At 43.1% G+C, this 22,032-nt stretch overlaps 1 protein-coding gene across 1 annotated transcript in view; it reads right to left on the minus strand.

Moving 5' to 3' along the window:
* Nucleotides 1–22,032, minus strand: part of WNT2 (Wnt family member 2) — a gene marked incomplete at both ends in the record, with an annotated part of 44,363 nt that overhangs the window by 10,187 nt on the left and 12,144 nt on the right. The window contains one exon of the mRNA XM_079710885.1: nt 8,391–8,655. Within this exon, the coding sequence (XP_079567011.1) occupies nt 8,391–8,655 (265 nt within the window). The remainder of the gene's footprint in view (nt 1–8,390; nt 8,656–22,032) is intronic.

Consider the following 22,032-nt stretch of genomic DNA (forward strand, 5'->3'; position numbering starts at 1 on the left):
GTATTATAAAGTAATCAGTGATGAGTGAAGACGTGCTTAGTAATTACCTGTCAAAGGAAGGTAAAGTTATCTTTAAGCTATGACACTGCACCAATATAAGAATACAGCTAATATGATGAACATATTTTATGTTGTTTATAGCTTGCCATTTAATTCAATTCAACACGTTTATGTACTAGATGCCAGGGATTCAGTGGTGAACAGACATATAGTTCCTGCCATGATGGAATCAGAATCTAGTGGGACAGACAGGAAAAATGGTGACTTAGAAGCCTCACCAATACATTTTTCATACCATTCTCTCCTGTTCTAGCACTTTTGAGGTATCAGCTCATGAAATTTCTACAATAAAGCTCAACACAGAAAGGAATGAATAACTGAGTCTTTACTTTTCAAAGTGACAAATGTAAGGTAAGACCTTGTAATAGTGCAATGGAGTGAGGACTGAAACCTAAGAAAATCTCATTCCTGTCTAGGCAGAGTTCCCCAGCACCTAGCCTGAGTCTCCTTGCCTGCCACCCACCTGGCTCCTCCACAAGGACGAGGAGGCCTATGAAACCACTAGGGCAAGGACCAAGTCTGTCTACCTCATTTTTGCATTCCTGGGGCTTATCGTAGTTTCTGGCATATAGAAGAGGCTTAATAAATATTTGTTCCATGACGAGATGAGGGAACTCAGGTGTCCTGGTGGGAATTGTACATTTAGTATCAAAACAAGGTCCATTGCAACAAAAAGAATAAAATATCTAGGAATAAACCGACCTAAGGAGACAAAAGATCTGTATGCAGAAAATTATAAGACACTGATGAAAGAAATTAAAGATGATACAAATAGATGGAGAGATATACCATGTTCTTGGACTGGAAGAATCAACATTCTGAAAATGACTCTAATACCCAAAGCAATCTACAGATTCAATGCAATCCCTATCCAACTACCTCTGGCATTTTTCACAGAACTAGAACAAAAAATTTCACAATTTGTATGGAAACACAAAAGACCCCGAATAGCCAAAGCAATCTTGAGAACGAAAAATGGAGCTGGAGGAATCAGGCTCCCTGACTTCAGACTATTCTACAAAGCTACAGTAATGAAGACAGTATGGTACTGGCACAAAAACAGAAAGATAGATCAATGGAACAGGATAGAAAGCCCAGAGATAAACCCATGCACATATAGTCACCTTATCTTTGATAAAGGAGGCAAGGATATACAGTGGAGAAAAGACAGCTTCTTCAACAAGTGGTGCTGGGAAAACTGGACAGGTACATGTAAAAGTATGAGATTAGAACACTCCCTAACACCACACACAAAAATAAGCTCAAAATGGATTAAAGATCTAAATGTAAGGCCAGACACTATCAAACTCTTAGAGGAAAACATAGGCAGAACACTCTATGACATAAATCACAGCAAGATCCTTTTTGACCCACCTCCTAGAGAAATGGAAATAAAAACAAAACTAAACAAATGGGACCTAATGAAACGTAAAAGCTTTTGCACAGTAAAGGAAACCATAACTAGACAAAAAGACAACCCTCAGAATGGGAGAAAATATTTGCAAATGAAGCAACTGACAAAGGATTAATCTCCAAAATTTACAAGCAGCTCATGCAGCTCAATAACAAAAAAACAAACAACCCAATCCAAAAATGGGCAGAAGACCTAAATAGACATTTCTCCAAAGAGGATATACAGATTGCCAACAAACACATGAAAGAATGCTCAATATCATTAATCATTAGAGAAATGCAAATCAAAACTACAATGAGATATCATCTCACACTTGTCAGAATGGCCATCATCAAAAAATCTACAAACAATAAATGCTGGAGAGGGTGTGGAGAAAAGGGAACACTCTTGTACTGCTGGTGGGAATGTAAATTGATACAGCCACTATGGAAAACAGTATGGAGGTTCCTTAAAAAACTAAAAATAGAACTACCATACGACCCAGCAATCCCACTACTGGGCATATACCCTGAGAAAACCATAATTCAAAAAGAGTCATGTACCAAAATGTTCATTGCAGCTCTATTTACAATAACCAGGAGATGGAAGCAACCTAAGTGTCCATCATCAGATGAATGGATAAAGAAGATGTGGCACATATATACAGTGGAATATTACTCAGCCATAAAAAAATGAAATTGAGTTATTTGTAGTGAGGTAGATGGACCTAGAGTCTGTCATACAGAGTGAAGTAAGTCAGAAAGAGAAAAACAAATACCGTATGCTAACACATATATATGGAATCTAAGGGGGAAAAAAAGGTCATGAAGAACCTAGGGGTAAGACGGGAATAAAGACACAGACCTACTAGAGAATGGACTTGAGGACATGGGAGGGGGAAGGGTAAGCTGGGACAAAGTGAGAGAGTGGCATGGACATATATACACTACCAAACGTAAAATAGATAGCTAGTGGGAAGCAGCCGTATGGCACAGGGAGATCAGCTCTGTGCTTTGTGACCACCTAGAGGGGTGGGATAGGAAGGGTGGGAGGGAGGGAGATGCAAGAGGTAAGAGATATGGGAACATATGTATATGTATAACTGATCCACTTTGTTATAAAGCAGAAAATAACACATCATTGTAAAGCAATTATACTCCAATAAAGATGTTAAAACAAACAAACAAACAAACAAAAAAACAAGGTCCACCCACTGCTATTGGCTGACATGGTGTTCCCTTGTTTTTCATCAGGTCACAAGCACAGCATTCAGAGGTTCTGCAAACCAGACCACACCACAGGGCAGGTCTAGAACACCAGACTCTGTAAGCCGTGGTTGGAGTTGTGTGTTCCCATGGGTACTGAGCTGTTTGCTAAAGATGATTAATGTGGAAAAAACCGTGATACCGAGGGAGGTCTTACATCGTTCACAGCCTGCAGATCTCAACCAGGTACAGGTAACCCCCGATGGTGAGAACGTTCACTTCGAGTGGATTTTCGCTTTTACAAAACAAGGCGAAAAGTGAAAAGAGCGCTCAGCGTTTGTTTTTGCAGCAAGCTGTTAGAGAGGCAGCGCACACCTGAGCAGCAGGGGTTACCCCCCCCATCAAGCTCCCCAGGACCCACACAGCATCTCAACATCAGGGCGCCATCACTTTGAAAGGAATCTGTGAGGATTTGTGCTTTATCTCAATTTATCTTGTGCATCTGTTAGCAAGATGTATCCTAAGGTAATTGCTTATTCTCTTTATACCATTTCGGCTTACGAAAGGTTCCATGGGAAGGCTCTACTTCCAGACAGTGAGGGAAACCTGTATCAGGTTTTCAGCAACAAGTTAAACAACTGTTGAACTCCATTTGCTTTTTGTACTTGACTGGACAAGAGGCGGAGGGTTGCTTGTTTTCTACAGTGGGAGAAGAGACCGCAGGGTGACCTCTGGCCCAGGTCAGGGTTTTTACAAAATAACCAGTGAAAGTGGCCTGTGATTAGGTGCAGACGCTTCCCTGGAGAGGACAGCAGCATTCCTTAGTTAGCGATGCACCTATCTCCAACTTAAGGGTTTCTTTGATTTACAGATGTCTGGGGCAATAACCAGAGAAGATAACCACAGAGCCACCCTTCCCAGAAAGCCCAGTTCCTAGGTCTGCCCTCTAGTTTGGCCTGCAAAATGTCACATGCACAGCATCACATGGCTGTACCTACTCTCCAAATCTCTGGGGAGTATTTATAGTTGAACATCAGAGCACTCACCTTCTTCAACTGAAGACTGGGAGAAAATGTCTTTTGTTATTATTGTTGCCATAAGACAATCTTCCTTAATCAGGTTTTGAGCTTATCATTTCTTAGGAGCAACTGAAGATATTAACACTCTGGAAGGGCTTGTCATTGAAAGGGGCTTCTAGGCAACCTGAGCTAGACATGGGTGAAGTCTCTCCACCTCCCTGCTTTGTGGGCACCTCATCCCATTATGTACTGTGTCCTCGTGCTGCCTCTTTATTACACAGCCCCCCAGTCACTACCATCAAATTTCAGGAAGTAAAGTGAGAAAAGTATAGATTTTGGTTTTGACTTTATTTATTTTGTTTTGTTTATCACTTACAGGCCATGAAATCTTGGGCAAGTTAACTTTTCAGAGGCTCAGTTTCCTTCTCTGTAAATGGAGGTAACAGCTGTGAAGATTCAGAGAAAATACACATAAAGCTTGTAGCCCACGGCCTGATTCTCAGTAGGAATTCACCCAAAGCTCCCATCACCTTTCCTCACCTGAGGTCTGGGTCTGTCCTCACCCAGGAATACCCTAGGGTCTTGACTCACCCTTCTATAATTCTCACCAAAATTCACTAGTCCTGGTACCACTATTTCAGGACTTCACTAAAGGGCTGACTTGCTGATCTCTGTCAAGCTAATTCCAATGGAAGCTTTGATGGCCGAGATCATTTCAGTGTGCTATTCCCAGTAAAAGAGGGTTCCAGAAAATGCAGGGCCTTAATGTGAAAGGACACCCTCTTACACTGGGTAAGTCAGGGCAGGGATATTTTTGAATGACATTTATTTAGAGCTCCTCAAATAAAAAAGCTTTCTTTCCTTTATAAGAGATCAGGTATTTAAAAAAAAATCTCTCTGGATTTCTTCTTACCTAATACTTATAGGAAAATCAGGAACCATGGACTACCTAAATCATGGATTTTTCAAATTTTGACGTGCTTGAGTTTGAAAAGCATACAGAATTTCAGGGGTTTTCCTGAGATTCTGATTCAATAGGTCTCTGAAGAGGCCCTCACTTTGGAAAATAGTGGACTAGACCTGCAGACTTTATCCACTCCACAAACCGAAATGACAAACAAGCCAGCTCACTTCAGTCAGATTATGAGCGAATTTGAACAGGCAGCAGGTGCTGACTAGCAAGACTAAAGTCTGCCAATTCCGAATATCTATTACTTGACAATATTCAACCTGCTCACCATCATTGCTTTTCCAAGTGCTGACAAGGAGAAGGTGCCCAATCAGTTGAATATTAAATGTGCATGATATTTTTTTATAAAAAAAGCAAGAGAAAACAAAATAACCGCAACACAGCCGAGTGGGTAGTTTGAGGTGTAATCTAGGGAAAAGTTAATATCGATTTTAATAGAGCAAGTGAACATATATATATGTATATATATATGTTATTTGATTTAAATTTTACTGCAAACTTCTGACTTATCTTAGAGCCTGGATACCTCTGATGGTAACCCATCTTGAACATGTTCCATTTACCAGAAAACAGGTCCTTCCTGGTGTCGTGTGATCCTAGTGAGGGGAGAGACTCCCTCAGTGATGTCCTGACTCGTTAACTGTGAGTGCTTATTCAACATACACCAGAGGATGTTAGCACTGACCCAAACAAGGGCGCAGAGCCCGGAGAAGGAATGCCACTGAGCTGGGCTCTGGAATCTCCCCTTCTCACAGGTCTCAGACTCTGTCACATCTCCCTGCCTCTACAGTCAGAAGTTATGAGCTACTCCAGGAAGATTCCGAACCACACACTCTGACTGACTTGCTAGACTGCATAATACAGAAATTTCCAGTAGAAAGTGGCCAGGAGAAAGCCTCGTCTTTACACAGACCAGCACAAGGCCCTTGGCAGCTATGCGGGTTGAAGGAGGCTGTCTCAGGGAGAATCTGCATCTCATAGTGTGCTATTTGTATGTGTTATTTGTCCAAATATGAACGATGAAAAAAATACTGTCAGCAATCCAAACTTTTCTCTACATGATATCAAACGCCCTGAATCATATTTTCACTAAAATAATCATCCGATGGTCAACAGAATGCAAAAGAAATATTGCTAGTTTTCATGGATGACTCTGGCATTTTTCTAGGCAGAAAAATAAAGGCATTGAGTGTAGTTCAGACAATTTATGACTAACCTAGGAATCTTAGTGGAAATCTGATCTAAAACAATGGAACTGGCTACTTAAAAAATAGTAAGGTGGCTCCTGGTTAATCAACACCAACCCAGAACCCAATTCACAACTTTTTAAATCAGAGAAGCTAAACTAAGCCTAAAATAGAGCAGAAATAAATGAGGAGAGGGGGTAAATTATATAGCCTCCCTCAGAAAGCCTGCATCTGCAGCAGTGTGCCCAGTGGCTGGTGCACTGGGAGGCAGAGTAAAATGGGTACAAGCGTGCGGAGACTCGGGCTCAAGTCCCTGCTCTGCCTCATGCCCATCAAGAGTCCTTAGGCAAAATCCATAGCCTGCCTGTCAGAGCCTCAGTTGCCCCTCCCATGAAGTGGGATAATAACATACCCACCTCACTCAATGAGAGAATGTAGATCAAGCCCTAACACATGGCACGTGCTGCAGGTGTGTCTGCTATTTTAGGATCGAGAAACAGAATTGTGTTCTAATACAGGGAGTAGAAAAAGCAAAGTGTACAGGAATAACTTAGTAACCTGAAGACGCAGCAGGGGTTTGATTCCAAATCTCCTCTGTGGGGAAGAGACAGTAAGGTCTTTATTTCAATGACTATCTATGAAGCAGTTAAATGTTCATCAAGCATAACCATTTACTTCACTGTACAAACTGCTTCAATCCAAAAAACCAGAAAAGATGTCCCGAGGAAGCAGGTCCTCTTATGTTTAAAATGAGGTTTCTGCTTCACCAGGCCTTTCACATAATACGGGCCCTGGGAGAAAGGTAAGGACAAGTTACAGTGTTAGGGTTAGGAGCACAGGCTGTGGGGTCAGATAGCTGGACATCCGTCCCCTCCAAGACCAATGAGATCTTGAGCTGGTCATTCACTTTTCTCATCTGTACAGTAGGGATGATGATATCCACGGTGCTTATCTGATCTCAAAAAATAAGATGTGAATGTGGTTCTTGGTTGGTGTTGATCAACCAGGAGCCACCCTCTTCTTAGTCCTTTTTTTTTTTCCCCAGTAATCAGTTCCAATGCTCTGATGTCATAGGGAGGCTCTAAGGATTGAATAAGACCATGTGTGCAATGGTCTTAGCCCAGTACCTGGCCCACAGGAGTCAGTACATAGTTCCTAAAATGATCCTGATGTCATCAGCCCCATGCCCATCTGAGGAGCCTGAGGTTAAGCAGCTAGTTAATGGCAGAGAGGGACCCAGACCTCTGGGACCCTCCTGTACCAACGCACAGGTTTCTTGGGGATTCGGCGAAACTTTGGCCTGACAGGTAGGATGACTTGTTAGAGGTCGCAAAGCATGTGAGGAATGCAGCAGGGCACAGCATCTGGCCCTTTCGCTCAGCAGTTATTAATCCAGAGGCTGCATGTACAAACTTGCCCCAGTGCTGCAAAGAACCAGCTCATCAAACCATGAAGGAAATCCAACCACTCGGGGACAAAGAAGAGGCTTTGGACTTCTTGTGACATTCCCTGGTAATCATGCCTCTTGGTCAGACCTGTGATAGGAGCTGCTGACGTCTGCACTGTTTTACTGTTTCCTTTGCAATTACTTTGGAATGAAAAACAAACTCAGAATTTGAATTCGAGGATGTTTTTCCTGGTAATGAATTCCCTTGCTTTCTACTAAGTCTGAAAAGTTGGCTTCAGCCAAGTTGGCTGTGGGCTCTCCATCACCTCCTCTCCACTGAGACTTGTACTCATTCTTATTTTGTACCAGAGTCTTTGCATGGACTGTGCTAAGCAAGGAGTTCAGTGCTGACCGGGAGGGGCAAGAGGTGGAGGAAAGCACACGTATAAAACCCACAGGTGGCAACAGCTGTGTTAAGGCTGACGGAGCTGCTCTTTGAGTGAGTTCAGGACAGAGAAGGTGCCGTCGTCAAGGGAAGGGTGTGGCTTTAATAAACCAACTGCCTCTTACGCAGTCCTCTTCCACTGCTCACCGACAGCTGAGCCAGTGGGGATGAATTCTTGCTTTCAAGTATTTGGCAACTTTCTGAGCATTGTGGAAAGAGCAAGGGTGTGTGAAGCATGGAGGATTCCAGAACAGGCGAACTGTAAATCCCTGGGACCCCCTCCACAGTGACAGAGGTGGGATTTAAAGGGGCAGCAGATACACCGCAAAGCTGCCCTCCTCTCAGCCTCAGGATCACAGGAAAGATGCCGTGTTTCTATACATATGGACATTCACCCACTGATTAGAGTTCTGTCCAGGCTGAAGAATTTTGCTAACCTTCATACTTTGACTTTTTGCCATGTGTATTCTTGTTGGGTTCCCATTTCTCCAGAATCTGCACCTTATCAACCGGTTTCTCCAGGTGCTTAGGAGAGCTCTCTATGCACTTTAAATATGAATTATGAAGAACCTGAGCTTTGAACCTGAAGGCAGCAGACTGCGCTTATAGGATTGGCAGGCGGAAAATACAGAACTTTGCACTTAAATTTTAACTCTGCATTTAAATTGCAGAGTGCTGATTGTTGGAAGAATTAGGTGCTGTGAATAAAGTGTTTTGAACTTACCTGCATCTCGGTCCCGGATACAGTAGTCTGGAGAATTCTCAAAATACACGAGGTCATTTTTCGTCGGCTTTTTAAACCTCTTGTTAGCCACAGTGAAACCAGTGCCATCCTGGTTCATGACAACTTGGATGGCTCCGTTGTACTTCCTCCAGAGATAATCACCCGTTTTTCTGAAGTCGGCCATGGCCAGCCAGCAGGTCCTCAAGGTACATGAGCCGCTCACGCCATGACACTTGCACTCCTGTTTCAAGAACCGCTTTACAGCCTGTGGGAGAAGACGAGCAAGTTCAGTGGAGGCGGACTCCAGCGCGTACATGTGAAGGATATGAAAAAGAATGTATATATATGTATAACTCAATCACTTTGCTGCACAGTAGAAATTAACACAACATTGCAAATCAACTATACTTCAATCAAATAAATTTTTTTAAAAAGGGACAAAAAAAGAAGTGACCAAAGACCCAGGATCCTGGGGCTCAGGACTGGGAGATGTTGGGGTCATTTGCTGGTCTCTTCAGCCATACCACACTGCAGCAGGTGGCGGGGGGCAGCGCCTGACTGCGAACGAGCTTCCCCAGGGGGATAACAAAAGCCCCACTAATTTGAATTTACTGGGGTATGGGGCCGGCTTGAAGAATGAGGGAATGAATTAGAGTATTTTCTAAAAAAATATAGCTTTACTATCAGTATATTGGAAATGTATACTATTACTCAAATTAAAGTAATCGCTAAGCCCGTTTTCTTTCAATAAGACAATAATAGTGATGGTTCCTATTTCTGAGGTGCTTTCCATGTTCTGGGCATTGTGATAACGCTTTCTGAACTCTATCTTGATGACCCTGATCTTCACAACAATCCTGTGCTACAGTATTTATTTTGCAGTGATTGAGGAGCAAGACTTACAGAGGTTAAACACTTGTCCAAGGTTACACAGCTGGTATAGGACAGGGTCAGGGTACACTGGAAAGTCAGTTGGTGACCCTCAGGGTGACATTAAATTTGGGAGACGATCACTCAACTTTGCCCAAGTTATTCAGCTTAGCAGACAGGGCTGGGCTCGCTCTGTTCTTTCGTAGAGAGGAAGCAGAGGCAAGTGGGCTGATTCGGGGCTCCCTCATCAGATACCGAAAGCACAGTGACACTCAGAAAGGCAGTGGGAGAGACGGGCTTTGGAGATCTCAAGTCTGAGCCTTTGGTCCTCAGCTCAGTCATGGAGCAGAAGAGGAGAAACCTGCCTTTTGAGGGTCCCCATCCTCTCCATTTGCATGTCCAAGACAGAGGGTATCTAGGGTGGGGGGCATAGGCAGAAGGGGAATGGAACCCCTTGATGACATTATTCAAGGTGGTACTAGGAACAAAATTCTTAGGGTAACGCATTGAGAGACCTATTTCTAAGAACTTGGAGGTGGCAGTTGGAAGCTTGCTCAGCCCACTCCCTGAGGTTCTGGTATAATTGGTCTAGGTATGGGGTACGGGCGGGTGGCTCCAGAACGCAGCTCAGGGGGAGCTCCCTGCAGCACCCTAGCTCACCCTCCATCCCACTCCACAGAAACCAATGTTCCAGGCTGCCTCTCCCTCCCCGGAGCCTCACCCCAGGTAACTCTGCCCTGGTGTTTCTTCTTCCACAGACTCAGTTTCTGAACAAGACTATCGTATCAATAGGACTACGTGTGCAGAAATGTTCATCACTCCAGAAGGTCAGGCCCACAAAAGCATCCTAAAAGGAGCCAAGACAGCATGGTGGCTCCACAGTTGTGCATTCACTCATCCCCTTCCCAGCTCAGGCCTTGGCACCACAGGTTTCATGCTTTGCCCCCCATGGAAGACTGTGCCCTGTTACATTTGAAATCTGTCCTCTTCAGGATGAGCCAGCTTTGGAGGGAGGGACAGAGAAGGAAGCAGGAGAAATGGCATTAGTTCGGTCTCCCAGGTCCCAGGGATCTGGGCATCTTTAAAGGACTTCTTAGAATGAACTCCTTTTCTGGAACTACACTCCCCATATGGCCCCCACCCTGCCCCCCATCTTTATATTCCAGCTGTTTGGTATGAGGCTCACTGGGTGACTTGGACAGCAGGCCTCTGCCAGAGAAACACCCCTAGGAGGGCTGTCTTGGCTCCCCCAGTCTGCCCCATTTGGGTCACCTGTCTGGGAGCCCTCTATCCTAAGATCTCGATGGAGCCACGCAGAGCTCACTCCATGCCAAGTGCTTGGGAATTGACTATGAATGCTCATTCTTCAAAGCTTATTCGTTTAAAAGCTGGGTTATTTACTCATAAGTAATACTCGTAGATTTAAAAATAACAGGAAATATTACTTCTCTTTCTTTGTAATACTAGGTTTCCAGGTTGCAAAGTTCGAACTTAGTTACTGAAGGGTTTGCATATTAATTTAAAATATGCAAATGGAGGGTTTGCATATTAATTATTTGATTAACTTAAGGGTTTGCATATTAATTTAAAATACACCTTGTGAGTCCTTATAAATACGCACAGCCGTGGCAGTCGTACACCCTGTTCATCATCATCATCATTCACTGTTAAGTGGCAGCAGCCACGTCCCTCTTCCTTGCTAACTTCTGTTCAGGTGTTGGGCAGCCACGTGCTTCAGAAGTGGCCCGGCTTCTCTCTGACCCGGAGCAGCCCAAATCAATAATACTAATTGCCACTGATTTTTTTCAGCAGAGGGCATGTGGTGATTCCATTTGGGCCAATATGATGTTAGGAATAATCTGTTGGGAAGCTTGTAAGAAAGGTTTCTTCACTCTTTAAAAGGGGAGAAAGTCCTTTTCTCTGTCTCTGGATGCAGCTTTCTGCAGCAGCCCCCTTGGGACATGAGGCAGCCAATGCAGGACAAGCAACAAGCTTCAGACAGCAGTCTGGAAGGACAGGAAGAACTGGGTTCTGGAGGGTGTTGCTGAACTGCTTGAATGAACCCACTGTGGCCCTGCCCTGCCTCCAGACTTCTCATGATCCAAGATATTAAGTTTTCCTCATTATTTAGTGTCCCCGGGGTCTGTTACTTATAACCGAAAGTATTTCCACTGGAACCATGGTCAGTTCTTTTTTTGTTTTTTTTTTAACATCTTTATTGGAGTATAATTGCTTTACAATGGTGTGTTAGTTTCTGCTTTATAACAAAGTGAATCAGCTATACGTATACATATATCCCCATATCCCCTCCCTCTTGCGTCTCCCTCCCACCCTCCCCATCCCACCCCTCTAGGTAGTCACAAAGCACCGAGCTGATCTCCCTGTGCTATGTGGCTGCTTCCCACTAGCTATCTATTTTACATTTGGTAGTGTATATATTAGTCCATGCCACTCTCTCACTTCATCCCAGCTTACCCTTCCCCCTCCCCGTGTCCTCAAGTCCATTCTCTACGTCTGCGTCTTTATTCCTGTCCTGCCCCTAGGTTCTTCAGAACCATTTTGTTTGTTTGTTTTAGATTCCATATATATGTGTTAGCATATAGTATTTGTTTTTCTCTTTCTGACTTACTTCACTCTGTACGACAGACTCTAGGTCAGTTCTTGATTGTGGATTAATCACGGGCTTGACAATTAACCAAGGGGGAAAGTGAGACACCTCCTCTGGTACTGGTTTGCTTGCATCTCCAGGCCCCGTTCCTAACACACAGTCCGAGAAGTGCTCAATCACACCTGGGTGCTACCTCTACCTCTTCTATATCCCAGGTTTGCAGACTTGAAATTCAAACCCTTAACCTTGAAGAGGGCAATACCCCACTCCATCAGCGAGGCAGAGGGAAGGGACCTAAGGCTAGGCGGGCTGACTTAGACAGTAGTTGAGGTAAGAGTAAGAAATGGGATGGAGAAGCTCACGATAAGGTTGCCTAGTCTGGAAGAATTCCAATATTCAAATGTTGTAATAGCGTTATAATAATATGCACCACATATTGAGTACTGCACTATGTGCCAGGCTCCGCCCATTGTCTGTCTTACCTAATTACCATGATTAGGCAAAGTGGATTATTTTTCCCATGAAACCCAGGATCAGTGAGGAAAGTAAAATTCCCCAGAGTCACCCAGCTAGACAGAGGCAGACTAGGATGTGAATCAGATATGTCTCACTCCCAGATCTATGCTCTTTCTGAAAACACATTTAAAATCTTCATATAAATTGCACTGTGTTTTTCTCAACTTTTGAATTGTGCATACTCTGCTTCCTTCTATCCTTTTGAATAAATCAAGAATTAAATGAATAATATTAGAGACCTATTATAATGGGGCAGAAAAGAAGTAGGGAGAGATATGGGGAGGAATTACATTGCATCTTCCAAACTAATTGTCATCAAAAATCTATGAAACAGGCCATTCACAAGAGAAATACGAAGTACTAACAAAGAGACAAAAAGATATTCAACTTCACTAGTAGTCAGAGAAATGCAAACTGAAGCAATGTAACACCTTTTTTTCTTTGCCTAGCAGGTTAGCAAATAGTAAAAAGATTGATAATTTGATAATATTTGGTGTTGGTAAGAGTATGGAAAGGAGATGCTATAACAAACTGTTGGTGAGAAGGTACGGTATCCTCTGACCTTGCGATTACACTCTGGAAATATCAGCACAAGTTTTGAAGGATGCATACCCACATGGATGTTCACTGCAGCATAATTAGCAATAGCAAAATATTAGGAAAAAACCAAATGACATCAACAGGACAAGGGTTAAGCAAATTATGGTATGTGCTTAATAAAGGAATACGATGTGGTCTTTGATTAATGATGTAGATCATTCTTACAATATAAAAGGATGTCAGATGAAAAGCAAAATGCAGAAGAGTATATGTGGTATGATCCACTTTTTAAAGGCCTGCGTATGTGTGCATACACAGAGAAGAAGGAAGGCAAAGAATGTTCATTTACAATCTGGCTGCCGTTTGAGGGGCTGCTTGATCTGGGAAGAGTTAAAAAAACAACCCCCCCCCCACGAATTTGGGGATTGTTTTCTGGCACCTAGAGAGAGCGGAGCAGTGATTCTCCTTCTGGATACACATTAAAATCACCTGGGGACCCTTTCGGTCACAGAGACCCTGGCCTCTCCCGGAGCTGAATATACCAGAACGTGCCCTGGGGGTGGGGCCCAGCCTTGATGGTACTTCCGGTCTCAGGTGCTTCTAATACCCAGCCAGATTGAGAATCAAGTCCACACCCGGGAAAGCAGCGGAGGAGGAAAAGGAGCCTGCGCACCACGGCCAGAGTCCGGGGCCCACGGAGGGCCAGAGCAGGTGAGAAATTCTCGTGGAGGCGTCGGTCTCAGGACTTAGGTCCTAGGAACTGGGATATCTGATGACTGAATTAGAAGTTGTGTCCTACCCTATGTCTCCAAAATGTTCTGAAAATTTCCCACAAGCAGCAGTTTGCGCTAGTGCTGCTTTGGAGGGCACGAAAGATGGCGACCAGTGGAGTAAAAGCCAAGCGCTCTCAGAGAGGTTGCGGTGGAGGGTCCTGCCCGGAGGGACGCTCCCCTGGGGTCTCGGGAGGCGCTGGCTGAGGGAATGGTGGGCTTCCCCCGAAGGCCGCTGATGGAGAGGCTTCAGACCTTTTATTTGCACCTTAAAGGAAATAAGCGAACGAAGCGGCGTGGGGGGGCGACCTGGAGACATACATCCCAGGCATTGCCAGTCTGGGGCTTTTTTGTGTTTGTTTGTTTTTTTTCTTTTTTCTTTTTTTTTTTTTTTTTTTTTTTTTGCGGTACGCGAGCCTCTCACTGTTGTGGCCTCTCCCGTTGCGGAGCACAGGCTCCGGACGCGCAGGCCCAGCGGCCATGGCTCACGGGCCCAGCCGCTCCGCGGCATGTGGGATCCTCCTGGACCGGGGCACGAACCCGGGTCCCCTGCATCGGCAGGCGGACTCCCAACCACTGCGCCACCACGGAAGCCCCTGTTTGTTTGTTTTTAATTATTACTTTCAAATTTTAAAATTAAAGAACTGTGTGTGCATGATTTAAAAAAATCAAATAGTCCAGAAAAGACAGTGAAAAGCAATAGCCCTGTGCTGTACCCTCTCCTCTTATCTCCCCTCCCGGTCTGCACGGCACAACCCCAGAGTGGTCACTTTTAATGCATTCTGCCCTTGTGGTGGTTCCCCAAATGTCTATACGACCAGTTCTGTGCTAGCTGACCGCCAGCTTTGTGAGAAACAGAAAGACATCCCATCCTCCAGATACTATACGGACATCCACCAGAAAATTCTCTTCATAACTAAACAAATCTACAGTGACAGTGCAGTGAATGGAGCCCTCTGGAGAGGGGCGCCACGCACGGTTGGCGCCGCTGAGTCCGGCAGCTCTGCCAGTCACTCTATTTACGTATGGGTCAATATTAGATAGTTCCTGATAGACTTCCTCTTATGGGGGGTGAGAACTTAATTCACACCTCATTTCCCTCACCCCAGCTCCCAACATGGTTCTGTAACGGTTGGTTCTGATGATCTCTCCAACTTCAAGGAGCACCCTTACACCTCTTCCAGTTCCAGAAGTTACTGGTGCTCTTTCTTATGAGATGAGGATATTCGCAGCGCTTCCTTCCTCCTCCCCTTCTTCTTCCCAGTCTCTGTCAGCAGGGCCTGTCCTTTTCTTTCTTTTTTTAGGATTACTAATAGATTTTGCTGTTTTTACTTTTTGTTTTGAAATGATTTCAAACTTACAGAAATGTTGCAAGAATAGTACAATGAACTCTTCACTCAGATTTGCCAATTACTAAATATTTTGCCCTATTTGGTTTGTCATTTTCCACACACACACACACACACACACACATACACGTGCACAGAGAGAAAATAGTCTAGATACATAAATTTCTTATGTTTGAGAGTAAATTGTAGACATGGCATCTCTTAACCCTGAAATACCACAGTACTATTATCAAAATCAGGAAATTTAACATCTTTGGTACAATACTATAATCTACATACCTTCTTCAAATTTTGCCAGTTGTCCCAATAATGTCTGCTCCAGCCCCTCCCCCCCCCGCAGCTCGCTCCTCCCCCCCGCAGCTCGCTCCTCACCCCCGCAGCTCGCTCCTCACCCCCGCAGCTCGCTCCTCCCTCCCCGCAGCTCGCTCCTCACCCCACCGCAGCTCGCTCCTCCTCGTTCTCATCCTTCCTCTCCTCCTCCTCCTCCTCCTCCTTCTAAGAGTTGTTGTTTTCTCTGGTCCAGGATCCAGCCCAGGATCACATGTTGCACTTAGTTGTCATGTCTCTTATAGTCTGGAACAGCTTCTCAGCCTTTCTTTGTCTTTCATGACATTGATTTTATTCATTTATAAATTAATAAATTCATTTATTTATTAAGTACAGGGCTTGTCCTTTTGTGGTGACAAAGATGAGAGCATTAAAGTTCTGTAACAATAGTTAAGTCTCCCATGGTATATCTAGATGTTGAATCTAAAAACTCAAGACAGTAAATATGGATGTCAAACAGTTAACCGCATAACCAAGGACTGCATTTTATAATCTCTGATCCAAAGCATTGCCTCTGTGCTGAAGAAGAACGTTGCTGGAGTGAAGTTTGGCTTTTTTCACTTTACTTGCTACCAAGTGTGTTTACTGTAACCTAATGTCTTCCACTCTCAGGCTCATTCCACCTGTTCCATTACTTCCCCTCGTTTCCTGCGGGTTCCATGGTCCTGCATCTTCTTAGTCCCATCTGGACACAGCTGGGATCATGCCCTCCTAGGTGGACACTCTGCTCTGCCAGATGCCATGTTTTCTCTTTTTTTGGTTCATTCCTTCTCTTTGCTGCAGCCCCTTCTTGAGTAACTCCTTCAAGGCACATGGGGGATGCATTTTCTGAATCTTGTGTGTTAAGGTGTCTTTATTCAGCCTTCACACTTGGCTAATAGTTTAGCTGGTTATAAAATTCTGGGTTGAAAATAATTTTCCCTCAAAACTGAAGTTATTGCTCCACAGGCTTTGGCCTCTAGTGTTATAGATGGGAAGTCTGATGTCTGGCTGATTCTCTGGCAACTGATTATTGTTTTCATTTCACTTTCCCGCCCCTACCCCCCACATGAAAGGTTCTAGAAACCTTCCCTTATCCTTGGTGTTCTGAAATATCACAATGATATATTTAGGATTTTTAAAAAATTAGTCCTGCTCAGCCCTCAGTGGGCCCTTTCGATCTAGAAACTTCAGCACTGAGAGTTTTCTCTTAATATTCCACCCCCCTCCCCCCACACACACTTTTTTAGTCTCTTTACGGAATTCTAATTAGTCAAGTTGCTGAACCTTCTGACTCAATCCTCCATGTCTCATATTTTCTCTTTTATAGTTTAATACTTTCTTCCTGGCTTCTTGAGGAATAAATTCCGTTAGACTAACACTCCTGGCTCTCTCCATCCTCTTACTCATTTCTCCCCAGGGTAGGACAACTGACTTATCCAACTGGTGAGTTTAGAAGAAGGAGCAGGGCTTGTGTGCCTGGGTTCCTTCTCTTTTGGCATCTGCCAGCCTGTGGAGCAAACAAGTTATGATCAGCTCCTGCCCTTCAGCAAGGGGCTCCCTGCAGGGCCCCGGTGCGCAGCCTGGGATGGGGTGAGTAAGTCTGCCCAGCTCCCGGTGGAGTCGAAGCTTCAAAACTGCACCCTCCAGTGCAGCCTTTTTTTCAGTCCTGCAACAGACGCTGTTACTCCTTCTATCTACATCCCTTGTTCATTTTTTAGTTGGTTTCAAACTCAAGTGGGAAAGAGAGGTGATGTTTATGTTTCTCCATTTGTCCTTTGGGCTTTTTGTTTTACTTTCTGGGAGATTTCTTTGGTGTTCTCTTCCAAGTTCTCTGTTGTTCTCTAATTGTCACTTTTTCAAAGCATCCATTCTTGTTGTTCATGGATATTAATATCTTCTTGGATCTTCTTGGCTTTTAAAAAATTTTCCTCTCATCCCTGCCTGACTTACTTTTTTGTTTGTTTGCTTTCTTTTATGCTTCTGAATTTAATCAAATATATGGTAATTCTTGGACAGTCTCTTCATATTTAAGAGTGAAGTCATAAAAAAGTATTTAGGTACTCTGGTTATATGGTGGGGCTTGTGGACCAGAGGTTTGCTTTCTAGTGAGTAGGTAGGACACTGGCTGTTCTGGAGACTCTAACTGCAGAAAGCCTAGAAGGTTCAACACTAGACTTGCAGGAGTTCTGCTTGGGGGTGAAGGGGAGGGGATGGGGTTCTTTATGCCACCAATGGGTTTTTCAGTTAATCCCAATTTTCAGCTCTATGCTTCTCTCCAGTGCTCATTTGTATCTGAAATTTTCTCAGGGTATCTCGGTTTCCACATTCCTCATCTGCTTTTGTTTTTTCCCCCCTCATCTGCTTTTATTCTTCTAGGCTGAGGCTTCTCCATCCTGCTTTATGTTACGATTTCTTCATTCCCTTTCCACTTTCCAGAAATTTGTTGAGTTCTCTCATTTCTTTGACTGTTCTCTTTATTCCTGATTTAAGCCATTTTTATTCCATTACTATAACTTTAATGAGGTCTGAGGGAGGAAGGAAGAGGTGAAATTGTATATGTTCTGTCCACAGCCTTGAGTCCGATTGCACTTTGAAATGTTCTGGAAGGAGACAAGGATTGTGAGGGGAGGAAATGTTCTCATTTTATGAGACACATTTCTGCACTGCTCAGCTTGTTACTTTTGTTTGTATGAGTATTGTTTTTTGTAACAGAAAGAACTCGAAAAAGAATCGATTACAGTGACTTGCTGTCTCTCTCCAATGTGTGATGCTGAAAGCTTCTTCCAGAAACAGGCCTCAGCCCATGACACATTTAGGTCCTGTTTCCCACTTTGTCTCGAATCTTTTCTAAAGGGTCTCTGGGACCACTTCCTTCTTTGATTCTTGATGTGGACTGCTGTCAAGGTTCCATTTTCAACCTACTTCTTAGGCCCCTCTTTGTAAATTCTCACAGCCCTCCTGGCTTTTTATATCCCCCAGGCGCCCAGTGCAATTCCTCATCAACCACTTTCCCTCACTATTTGCTTAATCCCACCAGTGTTTATTCTGTGACATCTCATCACTAAACCTTTGCTCATTTGACATGACTACTTTTATTTTTTAAATTATTTATTTAATTTATTTTTGGCGGTGTTGGGTCTTTGTTGCTGCTCACAGGCTTTCTCTAGTTGTGGTGAGTGAGAGCTACTCTTCGTTGCAGTATACGCGGGCTTCTTATTGCAGTGGCTTCTCTTGTGGAGCACGGGTTCTAGAGTGCAGGCTCAGTAGTTGTGGCGCACGGGCTTAGTTGCTCCGTGGCATGTGGGATCTTCCCAGACCAGGGGTTGAAGCCAGGTTCCCTGCATTGGCAGACGGATTCTTAACCACTGTGCCACCAGGGAAGTCCACTACTTTTAAAACGATGAATAAATGTGACTGCTAAGGACAGGAGTACTCTTTTGGCATTTAGCCTCATAGAAACCATTTTTAGCTTAATATATAGCTTTTCTCAATAAAAAATCTTCAGTAAGCTCATCATTCTGTCAGTACTAAAATCTTAGTAGATTTTTGATGGCCCTTAAATCTTTGATTTTGAGCACTTTAAGCCTTCAGGTCTGCAGAGGCTATTTTCTGCTCTTAGAATTTAAGAAACTTATAAATATTAATATTCTATACCACAGAAACAAAAGTCTGACTGTTTTTTTTTTACAAAAAGGGGGGGCATGGAAGAAGGAAATACATGCATTGTGCAAGCTAGAACAATTCTATTTTATATTTATCCCAACTAAAGCTCAGAGCATAATAACAAGGCATAGCATTCATTAGGATCTTACCATATGTTAAGCCATGCTGAGCACTTGATTTAAGCACTTTTATTTAATCCACACAAGCATATAAGGCATATACTATTTTCATCCCCATTTTACAGATGAGGATATTGAGATACCTAGACCCTGAGGACCTTGCCCTAGGTCTCACAGGCAATGTAGCTGAGGCAGGATATACCCCAAGCCTGTCTGACACCAGGTTGACACCTTAAATCACTCTGCCAGCCTTCTCATGAACTCCTGGGGGTTCATGGTCTCTGGTTTCAGTGGATGGGTTCTACAAAAGTTTTTACATTCAGTGTTTGCACATCAAATTAGTCCACAAAGAATTATTTTGACAGTTTTAATAAGACAAACTTTTCCCAAGGAGAGTGAAATTTTAGTCTCTTAACTCAGGCTTTTTGGAGACGGAGCCCAAGCAACACCAGGATGTCTTTATAAGACTTCTTTGCAGATCATGAGAAATTTTTTTGTAAGTACCTGCATTTTGCTAAGTTTATGACCCCTGTGTCCTGCTATACTGATTCTCTCCCTATCAGAAAAAGGGCAATCCACCTTATACCATGTGAAATCTATGCAAACTTAACTACTGACCTTGCTTTAGAAATCCTGCTTAGAATTTATTTTAGGTCTTTATATGCTATGTTTCAACTAAAGTATTTAGTTTAACTTGAGCATTTGAAGAAGTGTTAGTACTTCACTTTTTAGTTGGGTGTATGCCACAAAGCAACTACCATATTTCTGGTCTTATATCAGTTTTCCTGAGGGAAGCATACATTAAAAACATATTATTTAATTTTCAGATGCTGGCTTAAAGCCAAGTACATTTATTAACAATTAAATCCCTTTGACAGGTCCACATCTCTAATAAGAGTTACTGAAAACCAGACCAACATCTTTCAAACATACATGCTCTGGAACTAGGAAAACAAGGACTATTTATTAGCAAACTGTGCAGTTGATTTGCTTATGCAATCATTTATTAACTTAAATACGACATTGTGATTTCTTGAGCACTGTTATTGTTTAAAAACAGTGACTGTGGGTGGGCTTAGCTAGGAAATATAAGGTGTGGAACTTATTTGTGGAATTCAAGAACATTACTGTTGACTAACCATATATATAATGATTCTTATTGACTAATGAGGCCAGTCTAAAAAACATTTTCTATGAATAATAGAACTTTACCTGGAACTGTAACAATTTTGTTAACAGTTTTCTCTGCTTTGGGACTTTAATTCTGGTTAGTTTTTGATTCATACATGGTAAAAGATTGACAGTATCAAAAACATTCTATCTTTGGGCCCAACAAGAGAGAGGTGAGGCTGGCAGAACTGATCTAATTTTTCAGACTGCGTTTAATTTTATGAACAGAGAAGGCCAGTCAGAACATAAATCTGTACTAAGTGAAAGTTGTGCTTCGAAAAGATGCTCAACATTATTGAAAGGAAGATGAGGATATACAGGAGGTTAAAGCAGTCTGGCTCTGTAATTCAGTTCAGTTTTATTACTTTCTTTTCTGTTGATATTCCTTACTTTTCGAGAGTGATTTCTTTTTCATCACACCTAGTTCTCTTGGTTCAGACCCGTTATGTATTATTTATCTTAAGTGGCATCATAGGATCTATTCTTGGAAGTCTTTATTAGGCCCAAGATTTACTTGCCTGTAAGGCTATGCTTACATCTTGTACACTATCCATTTGTGTTGACTTTGGAGGTATTTCCTGTAGTCAGAACTTGGAAGTATCTGCTTTGTGCTGGCGCCTCAGTGGGCCGAGCTCAGGGGCAGGCCCGGTGCTCCACAGCACTGACCTTGAGGGGTGCTGGATTGGGCAGAGCACAGAACTAGAAACTCTGGCTCCTTTGCCCTCCAAACTTCTCACATATAAAATACAGGATGGGCTTCCCTGGTGGCGCAGTGGTTGAGAGTCCGCCTGCTGATGCAGGGGACGTGGGTTCGTGCCCCGGTCCGGGAAGATCCCACATGCCGTGGAGTGGCTGGGCCCGTGAGCCATGGCGGCTGACCTTGCATGTCCGGAGCCTGTGCTCCGCAACGGGAGAGGCCGCAACAGTGAGAGGCCCGTGTACCACAAGAAAAAAAAAAACAAAAACAGGGTATCTAAATATATATAAATGTAAAATACAGGAGGCTAAGTTAAGTTTGAATTTCAGCTAGGAAATAAATTCAACTTGTTTCCTAATTCCGGACACCTTATTATATAGACTTTAGTCTCTTCATATGGAAAATACGGATAGTAATGGTACCTACCTCCTAGGCTTGCTTAAAACCTGGTGCTTATGTGTATATATTTTATTTTCTGTAGCAATCCTTATTAGGTAACTTGTCCAAGGTCATGCTCAAGTATTAGAACCAGTGTCCAGAGCCCCAGCCTCCATGTTGCCTCAGTCAACATGATGTCAATAGCTAAGAACCCCTAATGAGCCAATAACAATGTAAACACTATGTTAAAAATATAAATAGCAACACAGCTGCCATATGCTAATTTTTTATTACTATCCATCAGGTAGCTTACTGTCTGTATCAGTCCTTATATGTATAGGTAAGGCTGAAAATAAAATTCAGGGAGGTAGAAATTTCTCATAAGTTTCCTAGTGAGTCTATTTTTTAAAGTCATTCATTCAAACCTATTACAGAAGATTTGAACTTTGAAATCTATCATTCTTTTAAAGTGGACTCTAGAGAAATTAACAGTACATAAAACTGGAACTTCAGTATTTAACATCTCCTGCATTGTTCAGTACCTTCCCATTGCTTCACAGCAGCACCCAAATATCTCAGCATGGCCTTTGAGGCTCTCCAGATCTGGCCGAAACTCAAATTTGCAGCCTCAGCTCCTATTAATTCTCAGTCAT

This window comes from Hyperoodon ampullatus (assembly GCF_949752795.1).
Source record: "Hyperoodon ampullatus genome assembly, chromosome: 9".
Taxonomy (NCBI): Eukaryota; Metazoa; Chordata; class Mammalia; order Artiodactyla; family Ziphiidae; genus Hyperoodon; species Hyperoodon ampullatus.